Genomic DNA, 20,799 nt, shown 5'->3' with positions numbered 1-20,799 from the left:
ACGAAGTTAATATGTATATATATATTTGTATATATATATATGTATATATATATATATTATAATAATTTAAAAAAATCTGAAGTCATGACAATTTTAAAGTAGATTATTGGAACAATATACAATATACGTTTAGTAGGCAACACATAGGCATAATAAAAGCGACTAAAAGACTATTTAATAATATTTGTGGAAAATAGTAATCTCATTCACCGGTTTATTATACAAAGGTGTCTGCCCCTCACCCCCCCCCCCACCTCCTTTTTACAACATGGCAATCGAGGAACCCGGGCATCTGATCCTTTACAGCATCGATACGTTAAAATTACAAATTTCAACTGTTGTTTTCGATTGAAGTTCCGCGTAAATGGTAAGCAATTTAGGCTAAATAACTATTTCAATTTCACAAATACCATATTGCTGGTAAATAGACAGCATTTCGACCCACAATGAAATAGCATTTGCGTCTATAGGCCTGTACTTGGAAACCAAATACGATAGCAATTAAGACATTCTGTAATGCTACCTGCTGTTTAGGCATCCATGATTAATGATTGATAGCAACGTAAAAAACTGGGCCTATTAGGCATCATTATACATGATACATACTTCTGTAGGTAGCCTAGGCCCATTGGCCTATTCCTACTCAAAGCATTAGCGCAAGGTAAAGGTGTTCTGAGTTTTCATATTGCCAGTTTACGGATACTCCGTCGGTAATATCTAGTAGAAACCTACTAAAAAATGTATTATCTAATTCTTCCAAATTTAACTGTGTTTTTATTTTTTAATATCGTATGTACTTTATGTGTTTCATATTGTCAAGAGAAAACAAATATCCGGTGTAATATTGGACAATGAAAGTTATCTTCATTTTTATATTTCTGAAAGTGAAACTTATAAATATCTCGGAGTATACATTTCTCGATCATTATCTGATACACAATACATAAATGAAGTTATTAAAAAAGGCAACCGTATTATTGCATATATTAAGTCAATACTAACTGAACAAGAAGACTTTAACAGAGTCTTTTACGGGGACTTGCTATGGAAAACTATTGGATTGCCGACTATCAATTATGCAAGCTCAGTTTGGTTTTGCAATGGAAAAACATAGCAAGAAAAAATTGAAAACATGCAATACCAAATGACAAGGATTATACTTAAAGCCCCAAGTAGTGTTGCCAAAGAGGCATTATACGGTGAATTGGGATGGCAAACTGTTACCTCAACAATCATGGTCTAATCATGGAGGTATTATTGAAAATAATACCTCCATGGTCTAATCATAACACAGGCACATGCAAACTATGTACGGACAACCAAAACTGTAGAACATTTCTTATTTAACTGTACTAGATTAAATTGTATTAGAGATATTACATACTCAAATAATTATTAGGGACAGTCTTCATGAAAATGGTTTAAGTGTATATTGGCATAGTTTTAAAAATTGATCACAGCAATGTAAACGTCACCTTATGTTTGATGATATGTATATAGAAAATGTAACATTAAGACAAATTTTTGATTTCCATTGTAAAGAATATTTAATTAATGCATGGACTAGTAGATCTTTGATGCTATCTACATTACCCTCCTAAACAAATTAACTGTAAATTAGTTTTTAGTTGGTTTTTTTTTCTGTTTTTTCCCTCACTGTTACTGTAGTAGTTAGGTTTGTAGTCATTAAGTTGTTTGTTATTAAGCCATTATTTATTGTTATCATTATTTATTATTTTATTACACACCTAAATTTCTCTTTGTCATTTGAATTGTTTCAAAAAAGGGGGTGAAGAGGGGAAGGGGAAAAAAGAATGTGGGGAGAAAAAAAAGAAGAAAGAGAAAAGGAAAAGAAAGGAGAAGGAAAGCAAGAAACAAATTATTATTACTTTTGGTAGTTATGGTTGTAATTTTTCAAATGACAGGGACCTTTTTTAGGTGTGTTTCAAATTTAAGACCAACGGTACTGATTGTAATTGAGTAATTCACTGAAACTTACACTGCTCCATTCGGCAAGGCTCCGCCTTGTAGATTTGGGCAGCCCATCTCTTAGTCATGGAATATTCCTTCCATCGTACTAATTAATGTTTACTTTCTATCATTTTGATTCGTTTTTTAATTACTTGATTGTTGTTTTTTTTTTTATCTTTTCTTTGTATTTTGCGAAATGTTGCTTGTTATTTGGATGCACCACCAGATGGTGTGTGCCACTGATACAAAAGTGTTCCAATAAAGTTAAGTTCAGTTCAAAACTGACCGTGGAGCTGCACTGGTCATCGTTAGGCTTATAAAGATTATATCTCTTTATGTTAATGTTATCCTTTTTTTAGTAACATACAATAAAGAAGACTTAAGAAACGGACTTAATATGTGATACAAGCCATTGTGGTTTGATATAAAGCAAACTTTTTTCGTTTATCCCCGTTCCTGGATATTTTAGGCTTATGTAAAACTTAATGGTGAACCCTATGGTTTCAGGAGATACGAATTTGATGACATTTCAATGGTAATTATGTAAGATTGAACATTGTGTTCGATCGCGAATATAGGATGATAATTAACCAAAGACTTAATAACTGCAGGTAACTCAATCCATCCAGCATAACGTGATATCTTCAACGAGTTTGATCCAGGTACAAGGACGACATATACTTATCATGAAATTATATAAACTATCAAACGAGTAAAGATAATAACATTAGGACAAAAAGGGTGTTGCCCAAATCCGACCGACCCAAAATAACTAAAATCGGATTTATTTTTGGAAAAAATATATATTTCTTCCCAATGAGGAGCCCGAAATAATAATTATGTGTATATTGTTTGAAAGGTTCATACCATAACCATGGCATTTTGTGCTCAGTGGTTAGCGCTACCATTTTAACCAGCCAAAATGCATGGGGTATGATGGTTAGCTACCCTAGATTAATGATTTGGCCTAGTACCACACTAATAAAAAAAATCCCTGTTGACCGAAATTAATTTCCAAATATCACATATAATTTTTTATATTGGACAGTAGTAGTAACAAAGATTTTATTGTTTTTCCATGATTATGACGTCATTTGAATTGATTTCTCAAAATATTTTGTTATCGTATACACGATAAATCATTATCGAATCGTCCTAGTGTAAAAACTTCTCTTATTTCTTTTATTTTCTTTTGCTTTTTAGCTTTTTATCGTTTCGTTGCAAGTTGCAAGTTGCAACATTTTTATAACAACATACGCGTTTCTGTAATACGCGCTTCCGGTAATACGTACGCGGTTCCGGTCGCAGTCGTACGCGTATACGCACATCCTGCAGGAAAGCAGTAATATAAACCCAGAATCTATTGACAAACTAAATGCTATACTACGGGAAGTTACTTTGCATAGGATGATGCTGTCAAATAATAACCATCGGCGCCCTAAATTAAATTATTTCTTAATGGTCATTATTAATTTGTCACGCATATGCCTTCATGAAATGGAAACCTGCATACGCAAGGATTCAATACGATGTTTTTGTTACGATATTTTTAGCTATGATCACTGGCGTATCTGATCATCCTCTCAATCCCTTGACTAATTCGGTTAAGAAGTAAGCCTTAGTTATTACCAGCCAGCCACTTAATTATAATTTCACACGTTCCACGTTTTCACTTGCAGTCAACCTCTATCTCCAGAGTTCTTTGTTGACTGCTCATTGTCAAAGCTAAATTAATGATTTTATTCACGAACAGTCATTTTAGCTAAAGGAACTCGACTCTATTCACACGCTGCCCGTTAGATAGCTGCTGTTAGTAGGCATATAATAAATAAGCCTTACTAAAAATTGACAATAAAATGGTGCCTTGAACGTGGTCCAATAAAAATTGTCATAAAATACGAGCTCAAAACATTAGAAACAGGTAATAAGCCTATTTGAATGTTCTTGTGGAGCTGATGATCACAATCGCAAGTCTCGTTCAACGTCTTTTGTATATTTATCAGGGAGCACCCTGCTCCCTTGTTATGAGTTAGGCCTATATTGTATTCCGTTCCATGGCTTTCTGATGTAGGCCTATCATCGACTATTAAGTGGCACGTTATGTTTTGGCATAAACTGCTCTACGTCTGAACGCACTGTGATTTTATATTTCTTTTTGAAAGCTGACTTTATAGCATTCCTGAACTGACGATTTTTATATACGTAAATCATCGGATCGGTGATTGGGTGACAGAAAGCTAATAACACAAAATAAGGATAAACGGAGCTGTTCACGTAATCGAAATTTGCCATATTTTGAGCTAAGAATGAAATTTGATCAGGGGCCCAGCATATCGTAAAGGCAAGTACAATCAAAAATAACGATTCGGCAACGTTACGTTTAGCTTTACAATATGAGTATTCATTTATTTGACCTAAAACACCGTCTCGTCTGAATCTGCGATCTTGTTTGCGCAGCACGTAAAACATCGTTGCGTATGCAACGATCATTATAATCAAGGGTAAAAGATATGTCAGAAGAAAAATTATTAATCCAATGAACTTCTGGAAAATTTCTCCTGGCCATACGTCTTTACAGGTCCCGCCAACGTTACGTGTGACTGAAAGTGAAAACGAGTTAACTATGATTGAGACAACCCACGCTAATGTTATTATTACAACAGCCCGTCGCATACTGAATCCTCGATGACGCAAAGGTGCGACGATTGACGCGTAGCGTTCAACCGTCACTGCGACCATGGTTAGTACCGACGCTTTTATAGCCGTCCAGAGGAAGAAGTTCGAGCCAATGATGCGACAGTATAACTCACCAGCTAACGTGTCTGGCACAGGATGTGGTGCCGGCATTGGAATTGTCGCCACAGCAGTTACAAAATCGGTCACTGACAGATTTAGGATGAATATATTTGTGATGGTTCGAATTTTCTTTACTCTTATGAAAGCTATGATTATGACAATATTTTCTATAATTCCAAGAATTCCCTGTATGAGCTGTACGGTTTTGAAAACATTCCAGTTCGAGTCCTCTTGCAAACCCTGCGTAAAATTATCTGAAGTGTGCATGATGCTTAACTGAGATCAACCTGAAAATAAAAAGAAATGTTATTATATACCGTACTTTATTCATTCATTAATTCATTCGTTAATTTCTTCGTCATCCGTTCGTCCGTCCATCTATCTCGGCCTGTTTTTCCGTACGTTTGTCGTTCACTCGGTCGATCATTTGTTCGTTCGTTCGTTCATTCATTCCTTTCATTTTCTTTGTTTTTTATTCGATTCTTCATTTGTCCGTTTGTTTGTTCATTTGTTAATTTCGATTTTTTATTTATCTGAATAGATATCTTCGCTACAAGCCTAAGTATATTATAAATCATAATATTATCATTACTGGTGATACACTAGTAATGGTGGGATTGTATACATAAAAAAAAAACAGCAAATAGGTCTATACAACAATAGTAGCAGGAATGAACAGCAACGTCAATATCAATAACATTAGGCATAGCAATATCAATAACAATGTAATAGTAAAAATAATAGGCTAATAATAATACTGATGGTGATGATTATAATAATAATAATAACATAAAAAATAAAGATAAATGATAATAATGATAATAATTAAATACCGTATTTATTCTAATAAACGCCCCACTTTGAATAAACGCCTCCCCCTTGAATAAGCGGCCCATCTAGAGCCTCATTTGGAATAAACGCCTCCCTCGAATAAAAGCCCCAAGGCGTTTATTTTTCCTCGAATAAATTCCCCCCTCCCCTAAGTGACAACAAATTTAAAAGAAGCAACATTATTCTAATAATGTTCTACTGCAGTAGAATTAGACTTTTTCTAACCCGGTTGGAATTAATACGTTTTTATTTATGGTCATGCATAGGCTAACACATTTTGACGGTTATTATACGTTGTCGTTCCACATTTACAGTGAAATAAGGGGCGTTTATTTAAGTACTGTATATACGTATCCATTTTACACCCCCCCCCCCCACAAAAACGCCTCCCTCGAATAAACACCCCTTCAAAAACCCATTTCAACAATAAACGCCCCGGGGCGTTTATTTGAATAAATATACGGTAAGTATAATAATGCATCCTTATAATTTCTTTACGAGGCCAATGAAGTTAAGCCTGTTATATTCTCATCACTTCAGAGTGACAAAGACAGTAGCATGCCCTATCAAGTAGGCCTCTACTGTATCGGAAATAGTCAGGCATTCTTTATTTTTATTTCATTAGCCATAACAGCAGTAAATGACAGTGTCGATCCGAAAACATCACGGGATGTAATAGTATAGTATATATAGTATCATATGTTTATTTATTATAGTATGAACCTATGTTCCTTACTACTGGGTAGGAGCCCACTGAGACAAGAACGTGAGCAAACAGCTTTTCCTGTTGAGAATATCATTCGGTGAACAAAAAAAAATGAACGTTTTAACCGTATACCAGTACATAACATGCAGACAGGTCCCATTGTTTCTTATTCGTCGTGTCTTAGTTGTATTCTGATAGTTAGCAAAATTAATTAATTAATTAATTAATTAATGAGTCTATAAGCTTACAATGCCAATGTGCCTTGTAAAAATAGTTTTGAATAATATCAATCAAACTCTGTATTCACCAATACATCAATAAATTCCATAAAACAAATAAAAAATGCAAGGATAATACTGTATAATGATAAGATTATGAAATGGACCTCCAAGAAACTCCAGGAATCTTGGAAATAGGAGACCCGTCAAAATTATTAAAGTGAATAAATCATAAGGGGAAAAGAGCTAATCTGAAAAAAAGAAACAACAGACAAGCGATTAAAGTTAAAATTCAACAGGGACGGGAGAGTGGCAACCAAGTTCTCTGTCGAGTTGACAACAGAGACAGAAAGATTTGAGTATTATGAAAAAATAATAATTGTAATGAGACCAAAAATCCTATTAACAATAAGTGGCCTAATAATAATAATAATAATAATAATAATAATAATAATAGGCCTAATAATAATAAAAATAATAATGATAATAATAATAATAATAATAATAATAATAATAATAATAATAATAATAATAATAATAATAATAATAATAATAATAATAATAATAATAAAATTTCTTATGGCGCAGCAATTAACAACTGTACACATAATATCAAAGCAGAAGAACATAAACAAAGCTCTCAGTATAGATTTAGTAGTTTTTTTTAAAGTTTCATTTTAAAATTGGTTAATGAAGAACATTTTTCAAGACTACAACCAATTTTTTTTCCATATTTCAGAGGCAATATAAATAGCATTGGAGTACATTTTAGTTTTCTCTTTTATAGTGTTAAGTTTACATTTACCCTTAATAATAATAATAATAATAATAATAATAATAATAATGATAATAATAATAATAATAATAATAGTAATAATAATAATAATTATTATTATTATGATAATAATAATAATACATACATACATACATACATACATAACATTCATACATACACGCATGATACATATACATACAAAATACAGTAATTATGATAATAAGGAAAATAGTATTAATAATAGGGTCTAATAATAATCTTATACTAGACCTATTAAATAAAGCATTAGACCAACAATTTAGTAAACTTCATTCTTTTAGGTTTTCGGTATCGTCATAAGGAGTGGCGGAAGTATAAACATGCCTTTACTACGAAGAAAAATGATCGTTATTATGTTTTAAGCTATGTAAAAACACTAATAATTCCCCAGTATCTAAGTTCATTCTCTAAAATTTATGAACCTCTTTACTCCAACCTTACTGGAGTCAAGATATCGACTCGTGGGCCTGCCCCTCTCCCACTAGGGGTTTTTTCAGCATACGAGTTACAAGAGAATGCCGAGTTGCTAACTCGGCAAACTCGGCAAAAACTCGTAGGACGATTCGGAAAGCTCTGCCCCTCTCCCACCTAGGTTTATTTCACCTAAGAGTCGTACGATTTCTACGAGTTAAAACTCGTGATCTTTGGAAAGGACCTATACGAGCTTATTACGTGTTAGCTACGAGTGAGGTACGATTTTATGGAGTTGATTACGAGTTATGTACGAATTATGCCGAGCAGAGCACCGAGTTAACTAGGGGTTTTTTCAGCATACGAGTTACAAGAGAACGCCGAGTTGCTAACTCGGCAAACTCGCAAAAACTCGTAGGACGATTCTGAAAGCTCGGAGTGGACTCTTACCTAATCGTAGCAGCTCTGAACTCGTGGCGCTAATTTTGAACATGTTCAAAATTATCGCCACGAGTAGATAACTCGTAGTAAACTCGAAGAACTCGTAGGTAGCTCGTAGAGTACTCGGGGTACTCCTACCTAGCTCGTACACTACTCTGGATACTAGTCGGCGGTTTTGTCATCTACGAGTTTGATGCGAGCACCCCAAAACGAGTACGAGTAGGTACGAGCGCACCGAGTTGAATCGTATCTAATTCGGTACAAACTTGTTACGCTCTTAATAATTTCGTAGTTAACTCGGTGCTCTGCTCGGCATAATTCGTAAATAACTCGTAACCAACTCCATAAAGTCGTACCTCACTCTTAGCTAACACGTAATAAGCTCGTATAGGCCCTTTCCAAAGATCACGAGTTTTAACTCGTAGAAATCGTACGACTCTTAGGTGAAATGAACCTAGGTGGGAGAGGGTAAGAGTGTAACAAGTTTGTACCGAATTAGACACGAGTTAGGTACGAGCCAACTCGGCGCGCTCGTACTTACTCGTACTCGTTTTTGGGTGCTCGCATCAAACTCGTAGATGATAAAACCGCCGACGAGTATCCAGAGTAGTGTACGAGCTAGGTAGGAGTACCCCGAGTACTCTACGAGCTACCTACGAGTTCTTCTAGTTTACTACGAGTTATCTACTCGTGGCGATAATTTTGAACATTTTCAAAATTAGCGCCACGAGTTCAGAGCTGCTACGAGTAGGTAAGAGTCCTCTCCCGAGCTTTCCGAATCGTCCTACGAGTTTTTGTCGAGTTAGCAACTCGGCATTCTCTTGTAACTCGTATGCTGAAAAAACCCCTAGTGGGAGAGTCTGACAACCTCCCTGGAACTGGATCTGAATATTGAATATGCTCAGTGCTATTTATAAAAATAATAATTCTATAGGTACAATTACATTATTATCAGGATTCGATGATACAATCCATCATGGAATCGAAGTCAACGTGATACCTTGCTTGTGAACACGCCTATTACAGATAATTATATATCATTGCAGCACACATAGTGTCCGTGACGTATTCTAATTAATAGAACACCGAATGCAATAGAACACCGAAACAACATGTCACACCTAAGGCGTAGACATTGCCGCCAAGATCAATCGATAGCTCTATGTACATGAACATTTACGCTATGTTATTAATTACATAATGATAATGTTTAAGACCGCCCCTAGCCATCCCACGCAGACTGCATGACTCCGATCCATTTGTCTGCTATTATATAGGAATTGAGTCTCTCAAAGGTCTACTAATAATATTTTTTTTTTCAAATCACGATGAACGCCTGACTGGTGGAGTCATTTAAGAATAGTCGAGTTTGGGTATTTAATTACTCTGCATACCAAATAATATTGTCCTATAAAAACAGTGTTTCATTAGGGAGGTCATATCAGGTTTCACAAAAAAGGTGTGTCATAAATATTCGAATTTGCCATCAGTCCTGACTGTGTGCAAATCGTCCCTGTAGTTATGAGGTGTAACGCGACTGGGGTTTATGTGTTGGAATTCACTTTAAGACCAGTGTGGCGGTGTGTATACGGTACACATATATACAATCTTTAAGAAACTAAATCAAAATGATTATGATATAAAGTAACACGATTGATTAACATTAATAACTAATACTTATTTGGATCCAGGCGCGTAACAGGGGTCTTGGGTCGGGGGACAAGCCTCCCACCCCATATAGAAAACAATACGACCTAGGGCTTATCTTATCCTCCCACCCCATATAGAAAACAATACGACCTAGGGCTTATCTTATTTATAATATAGGCCACACACGTGAGTTTGAAACTAAATATAAGCATTGTCATCATGTTTTATTTATTACAAACATATTCTTTCACCATCAATGCCCTTCTTTTAGGTAAAACGATCTATCTTAAATGTTCTTTCTATTTGAGTTGGGACTGTTACCGTGTGTGTTCAAGTAACTTAGAAGGCAAAGCAGGACAAGCACAAGTTCTCACGCTTAAAAATGCGAAGCGCGCATTTTTTAATTTTTTTTATTGAGTTTAGGGCTTAAGATTAACCACACACGTTCTTTTGAAACTGAATATAAGCATTTTCATTATGGCTTTATTTATACAAACATAATATGTTTAATATTATTCTTTCACCATCATTACACATTGAGGCCCTTCTTTTAGTTAAAACGATCTATCTTAAATTTTCTTTCTTGAGTTTGGGACTATTATGTGTTTAAATAACTTAGAAGGCTAACCCTAAAAAATGGGCAGAAAAAAATTGTTTTTAATTCTAATTTTGTCGGAATTGATCAAAACTCCCTACAATGTGCAATTTTTGGAGGAAATTGGCCTACTTCAACAAGAAATGCGGGCGAAGCGTGCGATATTTGAGATTTTTAGGCTCTTTCAGGGGGTGAAAAGGGCATCTTCAAGGGGTGGGGAAAGATTTTCCACAGATAGATATTTTCCCCTTGTCCCCCGGTAGTTACGTCACTGCGGAGAATATCTGGTGGCTTACATGAAAGGAGCTATGGACACTTTTTGAAGTGGAGAAGGGGTTGCAGGGTGTTGTGAGTCTGGTCACTATGATATCTTCCTTTTTATTCTTGTCTTTATTTTTCTCTTCTCTTTTTCTTTTCCTTTCCTTTTCTTTTCCTCTTCTTTTTCTTTCTCTCCCTCTCCCCTCTTTCTTTTCTCTTATTACCCAGCCCGGTACAACGGCTTGGTCAGCCCGGTTAAAACCGTCAGGGGGGCACTCTGCCTCCCTGCCCCCGCCTGGTACGCTACTGTTTGGATCTAAGCGAAAATATATAACATACAAAGAGTAAATAGACCAACAAAATATTTTTAAAATATGCTAAAATTACAAGAAAGTACCCCTATGTACAGTACACCGTAACAATAACCTGACCGACCCACACATTGAACGACTATAGAGTAATTTGGTCTCTTTTGTGCATTTTGTGTCGTCTGTGTGCCGTCCCCAAACCCGTGAATACCGTTCAATAGTGGAATACGAAACACAATATTACGTTAACTCAGCCAACAAATCAACATAAATACTAACATAGGTCTTAAATAGTATTAATTTAATTTTTTCCATTAATTTATTCCAACATACAACAAAATACAGTACTGTACAAAAAGATAACATAAATAGAGCCAAGCCCCTTGCTCGCCCGGAGGAATCCAATAGCGAAAAACCTCACTATGAAAAACATCACATCACGTGTGATATCCTAACGAACATGTGTCAACATCAAAACACACACGATCACATAAGATATTAATACAGAAGGGTAAAGATACAAGAAGGAAGTCTTTAAAGAAAATAATATAGGCCTACCTATAATAGAGACACGAACGTCCGAGAAGTTGCATTTGCTCAAAGTTTTTAAGACATCGTTTAAACTGTAGAAAAGTGGGCAGGCCTATAATTGTGCCAAATTGTAGTAGCTTTTTGAGTTGACTGACCAGGGAGCAGTCATATTACAAACATGTATTAATAGTATGATCTCTGGACATACAGCAACTTTGAGTGAAACCAAAACCAGTAGAAAACATTGAACAGGCGCCATGGAGACCGAGAAACAAAACGTCTAATGTTGACGCCCTTAAGCATAAACGTCACTTTACATTTATACGAATAATAAACGTATCAAAACTATATTATTTTTATATTATTTTATTTATTAGACTATTGGATTCTAGATTATTATGCCTGATAGGCCCTAAGTACTAGCAGGGGCGGATACAGAATTTTTCAAACGGGGAAACACAACATTTTTTAGATAAGTAAGCAGCGACTATTTCAATAAATAACATTGATATGCATTGAAATTTCAATCTTACCTGAAACCTGGCAAAGTTATATTTCCACTTTTAAATCATTACTTTATTCTTTCAGTTAACATGCTTCATCTTTGGAATGATGTCTTGTATGATTTTTTTTTTCAGTTCACGTTTTCTGCTCCAGTCACAATCGAACAATGCATCTTTCGATTTTCGACATTCGACAGATCATGCTACCCACACGCAATTTCACCTGTTCCGTTCAATTTGTAAAGGCCTTCGTTTATACACCACTCTTGGGAGGTGAAGTTGATCAACCAAAAGTATACGGTACAGCGAAAAGAAACAAAATTAACCCATCGCATTTTTTATCTAGATTTGTTCAGCTTGATTTTTTTTCCCAAAATTGTAGTGGAAAAAAAACATACTTAAATCGAATAGAAAACACAATTGGCATCTTTCATCACGTATTATGAATGCACCAAACTATATTTGCAATGAATCTGTATTTCCTATTAAATCTGTTAGATCATGGCGCTTTATGATCTGATGAACGCTTGCTCAATTAAACTTCAAATAATTCACGATCGCCTATCAAGTATGTTCCTAGTTCACGGCCATGCGCAGAGTGGTCCATTTCGCAATCGTCCTCTGTGGCGCTCTGTCAAGTTATATTTGCTGGCTTGTAAATATTCTGGTATTTCTTCGCTCAATGTGGTAACTTTTCGATCGGTTCTTACGGATCCACTCCGTTGGGTAGATGAGGTAGAACAATCAACACAGATAATGCCACGTATTACGGTAGTTAAACTATATTTCTTCAGTATCTAGGTTATAGGCCAATATATACCGATAGGCTTTACTCAGGTAAAACGAGGAAATGTTTCGGCAAATCACGCCTATATATTGGTACATATAATCTGATTGAATAAACTCGAGTCTGTGTAAACTTACTCCTTGACGGACCAGATTTTCGTGGTGATTAAGAATGTAAAAAAAAAATCATAGTCAATCAAAGGCGGCTTGTTTCTTTGCACTGGTTCTTCAGAAGCACTGGTTCTTCAGAACATTTACAGAGTCTATCTTCACTGGAAAGATGAAAACTGTAAGATTAGGAAATGAACAAAATAAAGACCGGTCAAAGTAGTAAAATTTGGCAACAATTTAATTGATGACTTAACATAATGCTTTTCTTCAAATAGGATTAACAATTCTTGAATTGCCGTACAAAATTCTAATATGCGCTTACTTAGGCGATTGTAGTCGATATATACCGATAATTACTTAAAATTTATTTTTAATTAAAGAGAAGATGACTATTTAGAGTGTCCAACCCCTGATGTGATTGGTCACTAGTGAGAAGAAACGACTGGACGGCTGGGGATAAAAGATGCGATTTTCCATTCCAGAATACTTTCACACTCTCACTCTTGGGTGAGCGACCTCTGTCGTCGACACAATAACGCGGTTCATTTGAATAATATCTATAGCCCAGGTGGAAAACTATACGATATCTATTGTTTTGCAATCAGCTAGTCTCCGATGCCTTGCACAGTGATTGAAATAATGATCTACATTTTGATGCTGCCAAAGTTGCACCATTACCATGGCTACAGACTGCACTACTGATCAAAGGTAAAACAGACTATAGGCCTACAATACATTATTATTAAATCTGGTAAAAAACATCAACATTGTTGGCCAACCAAACGGATTGTCGACATTTTCTTACCCGACAAAATCAAAAGTTTCCAAAACGCTGCATCGGACATTTCGTAACCTGGAAATTTGCATAGCTTGATTCAAGCCGGACATGCACAGAGGCGTGGGCCTACTTTATAATTATGCTATAGCGCCTACTCCTTATTACTCTTAAACACAAAAAAAAAAATTAGTAAAGTAGGCCTATTTCTTTTTCGTTCGAATACTTAAGCTAAAACCGTTTTTATCGTTCAAAACTAAATACTGTCATTAAAAAATTGTTTCGAACAGCTGTATGCCTACATGCAATAGGCAAAGATTGTGTATTTTAGGCTGGGTCGAAATCACTAGATATCTTTCAGAAGGAGAGGTCGAATTTTGGTTGAAGGTCCAAATGTCTGTGAAATCGGTTCGTTTACGCTACCTAAAATGTTGTGCAGGTTGACGTGGGAATTACCCGAGACCTGTGACTCGTAATGGATTGGGGATGGTGACGACATGTGTCTGGTGGGACTACCAAGGAATATTATGGCTTCCGAGAATTCAAAATGCCTACTGATTTTGGTCCCAAAGCAACTGTTACTTTTTTTTTCTTATTCTAGAACCAGCCCCAAATATTCCCAATCCAGTGACGAGTGTACCAGTAGCAGTGATGAAGAACTGGAGGTATTTTTTGGACCAGTGACTGCAAAAGAAAGAGCAATAGCAGCGGCGTTGTTGGAGCAAGAGAATGCTGTCGCAGATGAACAAACCGTTAACAACAATGATTACAAATCGCCTCCCTTTCAAGGTGACGATGCCACAAAGGACGCAGACGTCAAATATGAAATCATGAAGAATGATTTCCAGACATTCCCATCTTTGGAGAAATCACCATCAGTTGATGAGTCTCCGGACTTATCTTCGTATCAGTCGGAAGCGCAGGTGAAGGATGGCACACCCCGTACAATCGATTCGTCTCTTGGGTCTCTAATTTTGACTCTTGACCTGTCGTCTTCATTTTCAAGTATCGACGAACATGCACCATAATGACTAATGCAGACATATTTGGAACTCAAGATCGAAACTGAAATTAAATGTATCATAATCTTTTTGCTATAATTATGTGGTTGATGGCCCAAAAAATACATCTATAAAATAGGACTCCATATTTAGATTTGTATCATTTTTGTTCAATCTCGTTTTAAAAAAAAAATTCACTAACCAGTGTGTAAACACCAACTTACGTAATCAACAAATACCTTTGTAAAATTCCACGTCGGTTATAAAAAGGCATAATAATGAATTAAATTTGATTTAAAGCATAGGCATATACAGCTTAATATTGCATATGTGTTGTACCGTATATAATTATATTTGTTCACATTAAAATAATTGACATTTGTAGGAAAAGTAGGCCTTGTTAATGTGAGGCGGGGCCAATTGGTTGCTCCATGCGGTAATTCGACTCGGGTCTGAATCAATCTAGTCACTTTGAACTCTATTTTATACCTCCATGCTTTGAAGTACTTTATGCTTCACAAGACCGCCTAACTAAATAATCTATACTGCTGCAAATCGATATGTGTGTGGGTGGGTTCCATTTTACTAAAAATACACTAAAAAGTTTACTCCTGTTGTATGTAAATTCATAATGTCATCAATGGCGTCGTTCATCGTATTGATCATGCGCAAAAAATATAATGCATTTTTAATTAGAGATCGCTCGAGTACGTACTATATCGATCAAATTAGGTACAATTTCACTAATTAGTGACGCATGCCCGCATGCCCCTTTATCATCGTTCATCAAACTCATATAAAAACGAATTTTCTTAGCTCATTTTTCAAGTCCACCACCTCTTTAAATTGATAATAGGTAGGGCAATAATAACCCACTTAGACGATTAATTATGAACAAGTTTATTAACTGAATGTGAGAACTTATGTAACACAACACCCCCTTGCTTGAATGCGTGATATAAATGATGGTGGTCGTTCTATAATTTATTTGTTAATACTGTACATTCCATATTCTCTTGTTTATTTTTACCAGGAGCCTAATATTTTCTTTTACGAAGCCCTATATTAATTCTTTGTATGACAATTGACAATTGCTGTTCTTTTTTTAATCTTAAAAGAGAACTAGCAAAATGATTTTTTGTTCTAGAGTGGATTTTTGATATGCCATTAATAATAGAATCGAGCTTTATATTTTGGCTATTTTTTATGAAGTTATAGGCGATTATATACGATTTTACCATGACGTCACTGGCGCGCGAAAAAGCATGGAGGTATTATTGAGAAGGAGATCACTCGGCAAAGCTACGCGCACGCAGCGCTATGCAAATGAACCAAGATCAAAGTTGCCGCAGCGCGTAAAGAACGTTTGCGCGATGCCTTTGAAGTCCTTAGTATTCATATTGTTATTGAAGAAACTGTTTTATCAGGGATTGTCTATATTAAATAGGCATTTCTTATATTTCCATCCATTACATTCCAAACACCATCATAAAGGTGCTTTTAAAAACAATGTTGTCATTGCCTAAATCATAACACGATGTGTCATCAAGCCTTTGTACCCAAGGCAGGATGTATCAATAAGCAGATATATAAGAACATGTAATGTAAACAACATTAGCTGATGCGCACTATTATGCAACCATCGGAGGTATTATTGTTTAATACCTCCATGATACAACTAATGATTCTGGGCATAAGCATTCACCGTGCGTCATATTGACGCACATAATTAGAAATGTGTGTCCTCAGTTTCGGAATCTCATCACGAGAAAAGATTTACTCCCGCCACTGGCCTTATGTAGGCCAATTTTCAGCCTTTGCATCTGCCGCTACCTGAATCTGTAGGCAGTATATGTGCATAAAGCTACCGTACTCCCTGGGTGTGTAGACCAATTCCTCCTAATTTAGGCTTAAAGTCAATTATTTAACTTGCATGGTTTGCTATCAAATTATCCTTTTTAAATAAAGAATAATCAACACATTTTTTCCCTGGCCCGGGGGAGGTGGGTGGTGCTACTACGATTCCCCGTTCGGATCTCGTTGGAGAAACTTTTTTACACTTTCAAGATTCATCATTTATGTTTAATATACAGTATATATATATATATATATATATGTATGTATCTCTACATTTAAAAAAAACATAGGACATACCGGGCACAGTATCAGCTCATTAACTAAATGAATGATTTGTAATATAATATAAAAACTCATTATAACATAACATTGTCAATAAATGAGCGCATTGCAGACTATTTGCGCTTAGCGTTCTCGGAGCATACATGGCTCTTAAATTTAGGAAGAGATTATTATATTATTACAGGTATTAAGATATGATCATATTATCATCCCATAGCTGTAAATGATTTCAGCCGCATTATATAATGATTCAGGTAGTCGTAGGATTGCTCTTCCAGCGTATACATCCGTGTCATTCATTACCCTTTGACTACTAAACACCACCCATCTCATCAGTCTTACTAAACTACAATGATAATTTGTACATCGGCCCTACTTCATCAACCTAGTTATCACTATTAATTATATTTATGAAAGAAAGAATTAATGAATAGTTGCAATGAACAAATAGGCCTATTTAGAATATAAAAAATACCCAGATATACTGTATAGTTATATCACGCTGTGAAATTGTGTTAGCTAATAAGTGCAAATTTAAAATATACCCCTTGTTTTGGAATAATAAGTGATCGAAAAAGAAAACCAACGTAAAACTAGGCCTCTCGGCATTCGATTCGAGGTTACATAATCGGTGGCCTGTATTGTTCACAGACAGCGTTTAATCTCCGTTTCCACTTCCACTTTATATGGACAATGTCTGAAATAAAAGTGAATGGGTTAAAACTATCTACTGGCTGTAGTCCAGACATTATTCTTTAATGTTAAAATTCAAAGTGTTTAGTAATTGAAAATATATACAAAATAGCTAGTTGGATTATGAATTATAAATTGGAAAAGGCTGTACATTGAGGGCGGTAGATTAAATTGGTTGGTCGCAGAAGTTACTGATTTAGTTTGTAACAACATCAGATGTCGAAGAGCAAGCCGCGGTAGCAAAACAGCGGTTTTTCAACGAGAAGATTGACTGTGTCATCATCACTTGGAAAGGATGTTGCCATCTACCTATCGTTCGGGAAATTACTAGAAATGCCGGTTCGTAGGGGGCATGTTGCTCCTCAAAACACCTTTATTGAGACTATTATCCGGAAATTTGATGGTCAGAGTGAGTATTTATAACAACGTAAAAATAAGCCATATTCAACAGATGATCATTTTGCTCCGTGTAACAGAACACTTAAAGACAATCGATTTCTGGCTAAGCTTCTCTCTGCCTGACAAGCGGACTTCTTTAGGCGGAGCGTGACCAGACCAGACTTAATAATTGTTTATTTTAAGAACAGTATTACATTTTCGTTTAATAGGCTACCTTCAATTAACATTTAGAATTGCTTCACATCATCATTATACTGTAGTACAGTGGATAGTAGCAGATTATCTCGCAGCAACATTAATAAGCATCAAATTAATAATTAATAGCAACATGTTTTTTTTCATGACACATTGTAAGAACTAGGCTAGACCTAATCAAGCATCAAGAAAGAATGTAGGCCTAGCATATAGGCCTAGGCCTAGGTCAAATTCTGTCATAATTTTGCGCCTTTTTCAAAATAATTTTAAATTATTCTATTGTGCCATATACATTTCTAGGCTGTAAATATTTTTAGGTCTCTTCATCAATGATGTTATTGTTTAAATGCAGCAGGCCTAAACCATGTAACTGGTAAATTCCCAGGGTAAATAGGTCCCTAGGGCCTATACCAATACTGTACCATTAGATTAATATAAAAATTATAAATAAATAATAAAAAAAATTGTATAGCAAATGATTTAAAATCCAGGAAATTTTAAGAGTATACCCTCCTTGATCTTGAAAAAATGCTTCACATTAACATGAGTGAGAATTTTGTATTCATACGATGCAGGGGTGAAACTTTTGTATCCGTGCATCCTGATGCCAACTTTTTTGTGGCTTTGTATTAACTATCAGTAGATGAGAACAAAATTTACTGGAGCCATGTGCAGTAATGTAATTGAAACATCAAAGCTTACACAAAATATTTAATAAATTTGTTTAAATATAATATATAAAGTGCAATGCTTATGTGAAACTAATGCTTAATTATTTCTTTAAAATAAAATGTAATATATGAGAAGTCTTGGAATTTGTTAGATTTTATTTATCCAGTAGTAAAAATATTTATGAATTACCAGTAAGGCTCAAAGTGAATCATTGAGACTTTGTTTACTAATTGTTTTAAAGTCTTGAAATGACTTTACCATAATCAATATTTTTAAATTTATGACTATAGTATCACAGTTGAAAAAACTAAGTACCATAGATTATATACTTAAAATAAATTACAAAATAAGATTTGCAATATGTTTACTAAGCAATTGAATTTTTTAGCTACATGGTGATTCAGGATTAATGTTTTTTCATTATTAACTTTAAGACATCAGCTGTGTGGACACAGACAATTAGTCCTTAATGCCAAGCGTTTTCATGAGGTTGTAAAGATGAGAGAATATATGTTCGCAATAAATTTTAAAGCTTTAACATTTTAGATAGCTTACGTCAGCAGTGGGCTCTTATTCGCGTTTTACACACGACAAATTAAATACAGTGTATTTATTTTTAGATAAGAAATAGGAATATACGATTTCACGTAAGACTAAAGCATTAGGGAGTTTTTGCTGTACTGATAGTAGTAATTCGTCAAATGTATGTGGACTATTCATGAACCCTCCACTTGCTGTGTTTAAGATTGCACATAAAACACTAAAAAATAGTAAATTTCATGAAACATATTTTTTCTCTATTTTTAAACCTGTCCAACACCACATTTTCTGCTAGAGTATAGATAGGCCGTACTGTAGATAGACCCCCCCCCCATGTCTTAAACTTCATTTTGTTGTAATACATTTATTTATTTTTTTTTGGCCGAGATACAGTACTTTTAAATATTAAAAAATACATTATTAATATTGTCCAAATAATGAGCAAAAACATCAGAAACAGAATTATAATTGATTTTTACTGAATCTTTGATACTAAAGTTAAACATATTTTATAATAATATTATTTGTGAAAGATTAAAATGTTCTGAGCAGAACATATTGAACGTACTGTAATTGTGCAAAAAAAATTCTAATTGTTATAACATTTGTTTTCAATGTAGACACAAGTTGAACCATATTTATCTTCTAGATCGGAACTTCATTATCGCAAATGCCAAAGTGCAGGGCTGCGCTATTATCTTCTGTAACGATGGATTTTGCGAATTGTGTGGATATTCTCGAGCGGAACTTATGCAAAAGCCTTGTTCCTGTGACTTTCTGTACGGAGAAAATACGAGTGAAAAAGCGATAGAAGAGATAAGATTTGCGCTTGAGAATGGAGAGGAAAAACAAGTTGAAGCTACGTTTTACAAAAGAAATGGTATGTGGCATTTGATTTATATTTTATAAATTTTTTTATACCTAGATTACTCTATACAGGAGCAAATTAATTTTGTATGGAAAGAAACAAACAGAAAAAATATAAAATTTCTTGCCTAATATCGTCACATGCAAAAAAAACCTGTACAATATTGCTGCAGTATCAACATTGATACACTTTCAGAGGGAAGAGGAAAGGGGTAAATATTGGATCTCTAGTTTACATTAACAGCCCTTTAGGTTCAGACAAATCTATTGGTTACTCATAACAGTTACTTGAATCTGTGTCAGAAATCATGTAAACATTCTATGTGGGTGAATGTCTGTTTCCTCCTAAAAAAGACAAGATTACCTACTACAATACTTGTATATTACTGTGATAACCCTTTACTCAGCCAAACAGGTTATAAATTGTATATATTATCTTTACAATTTACAAAAAAATAGAAATTCTAAACAATGTTGCTCATGTCACCAGAGGTGGCGCCAGGATTTGTCCGACGTCCCTGACAGCTGCCGATGTAAAAAAAAGTGGGCGTGGTCAGGCGTCACTCAAAATCTCTTGAAAGTGTTCCA

The 20,799-nt window shown here is 35.0% G+C and overlaps 3 protein-coding genes across 3 annotated transcripts; 2 read left to right on the top strand and 1 right to left on the bottom strand.

The window, feature by feature from the left end:
* Positions 1-754: 754 nt before the first annotated feature.
* Positions 755-12,590, bottom strand: LOC117125155 (cholecystokinin receptor-like). The gene is made up of 2 exons (XM_033271562.1): positions 12,064-12,590; positions 755-5,054 (listed from the first exon to the last, which is right to left on the bottom strand). The coding sequence occupies exon 2, from the start codon at positions 5,032-5,034 to the stop codon at positions 4,048-4,050; it is 987 nt and encodes a 328-aa protein (XP_033127453.1). The 5' UTR covers positions 5,035-5,054; positions 12,064-12,590; the 3' UTR covers positions 755-4,047.
* Positions 12,591-13,470: 880 nt separating this feature from the next.
* Positions 13,471-15,096, top strand: LOC117125146. Its single transcript, XM_033271550.1, has 2 exons — positions 13,471-13,638; positions 14,307-15,096. The coding sequence occupies exons 1-2, from the start codon at positions 13,610-13,612 to the stop codon at positions 14,731-14,733; spliced, it is 456 nt and encodes a 151-aa protein (XP_033127441.1). The 5' UTR covers positions 13,471-13,609; the 3' UTR covers positions 14,734-15,096.
* Positions 15,097-17,751: 2,655 nt separating this feature from the next.
* On the top strand, positions 17,752-20,525 carry LOC117125503 (potassium voltage-gated channel subfamily H member 2-like). Its single transcript, XM_033272010.1, has 3 exons — positions 17,752-17,947; positions 19,994-20,224; positions 20,515-20,525. The coding sequence occupies exons 1-3, from the start codon at positions 17,872-17,874 to the stop codon at positions 20,523-20,525; spliced, it is 318 nt and encodes a 105-aa protein (XP_033127901.1). The 5' UTR covers positions 17,752-17,871.
* The last annotated feature ends 274 nt before the right edge of the window (positions 20,526-20,799 follow it).

Source organism: Anneissia japonica, unplaced genomic scaffold, assembly GCF_011630105.1.
Source record: "Anneissia japonica isolate Jap-2015-1 unplaced genomic scaffold, ASM1163010v1 scaffold466_len1169948_cov191, whole genome shotgun sequence".
NCBI classification, from domain to species: Eukaryota; Metazoa; Echinodermata; class Crinoidea; order Comatulida; family Comatulidae; genus Anneissia; species Anneissia japonica.
The sequence above is the reverse complement of the archived record's forward strand: the minus strand, read 5'-3'. Positions and strand labels throughout refer to the sequence as shown.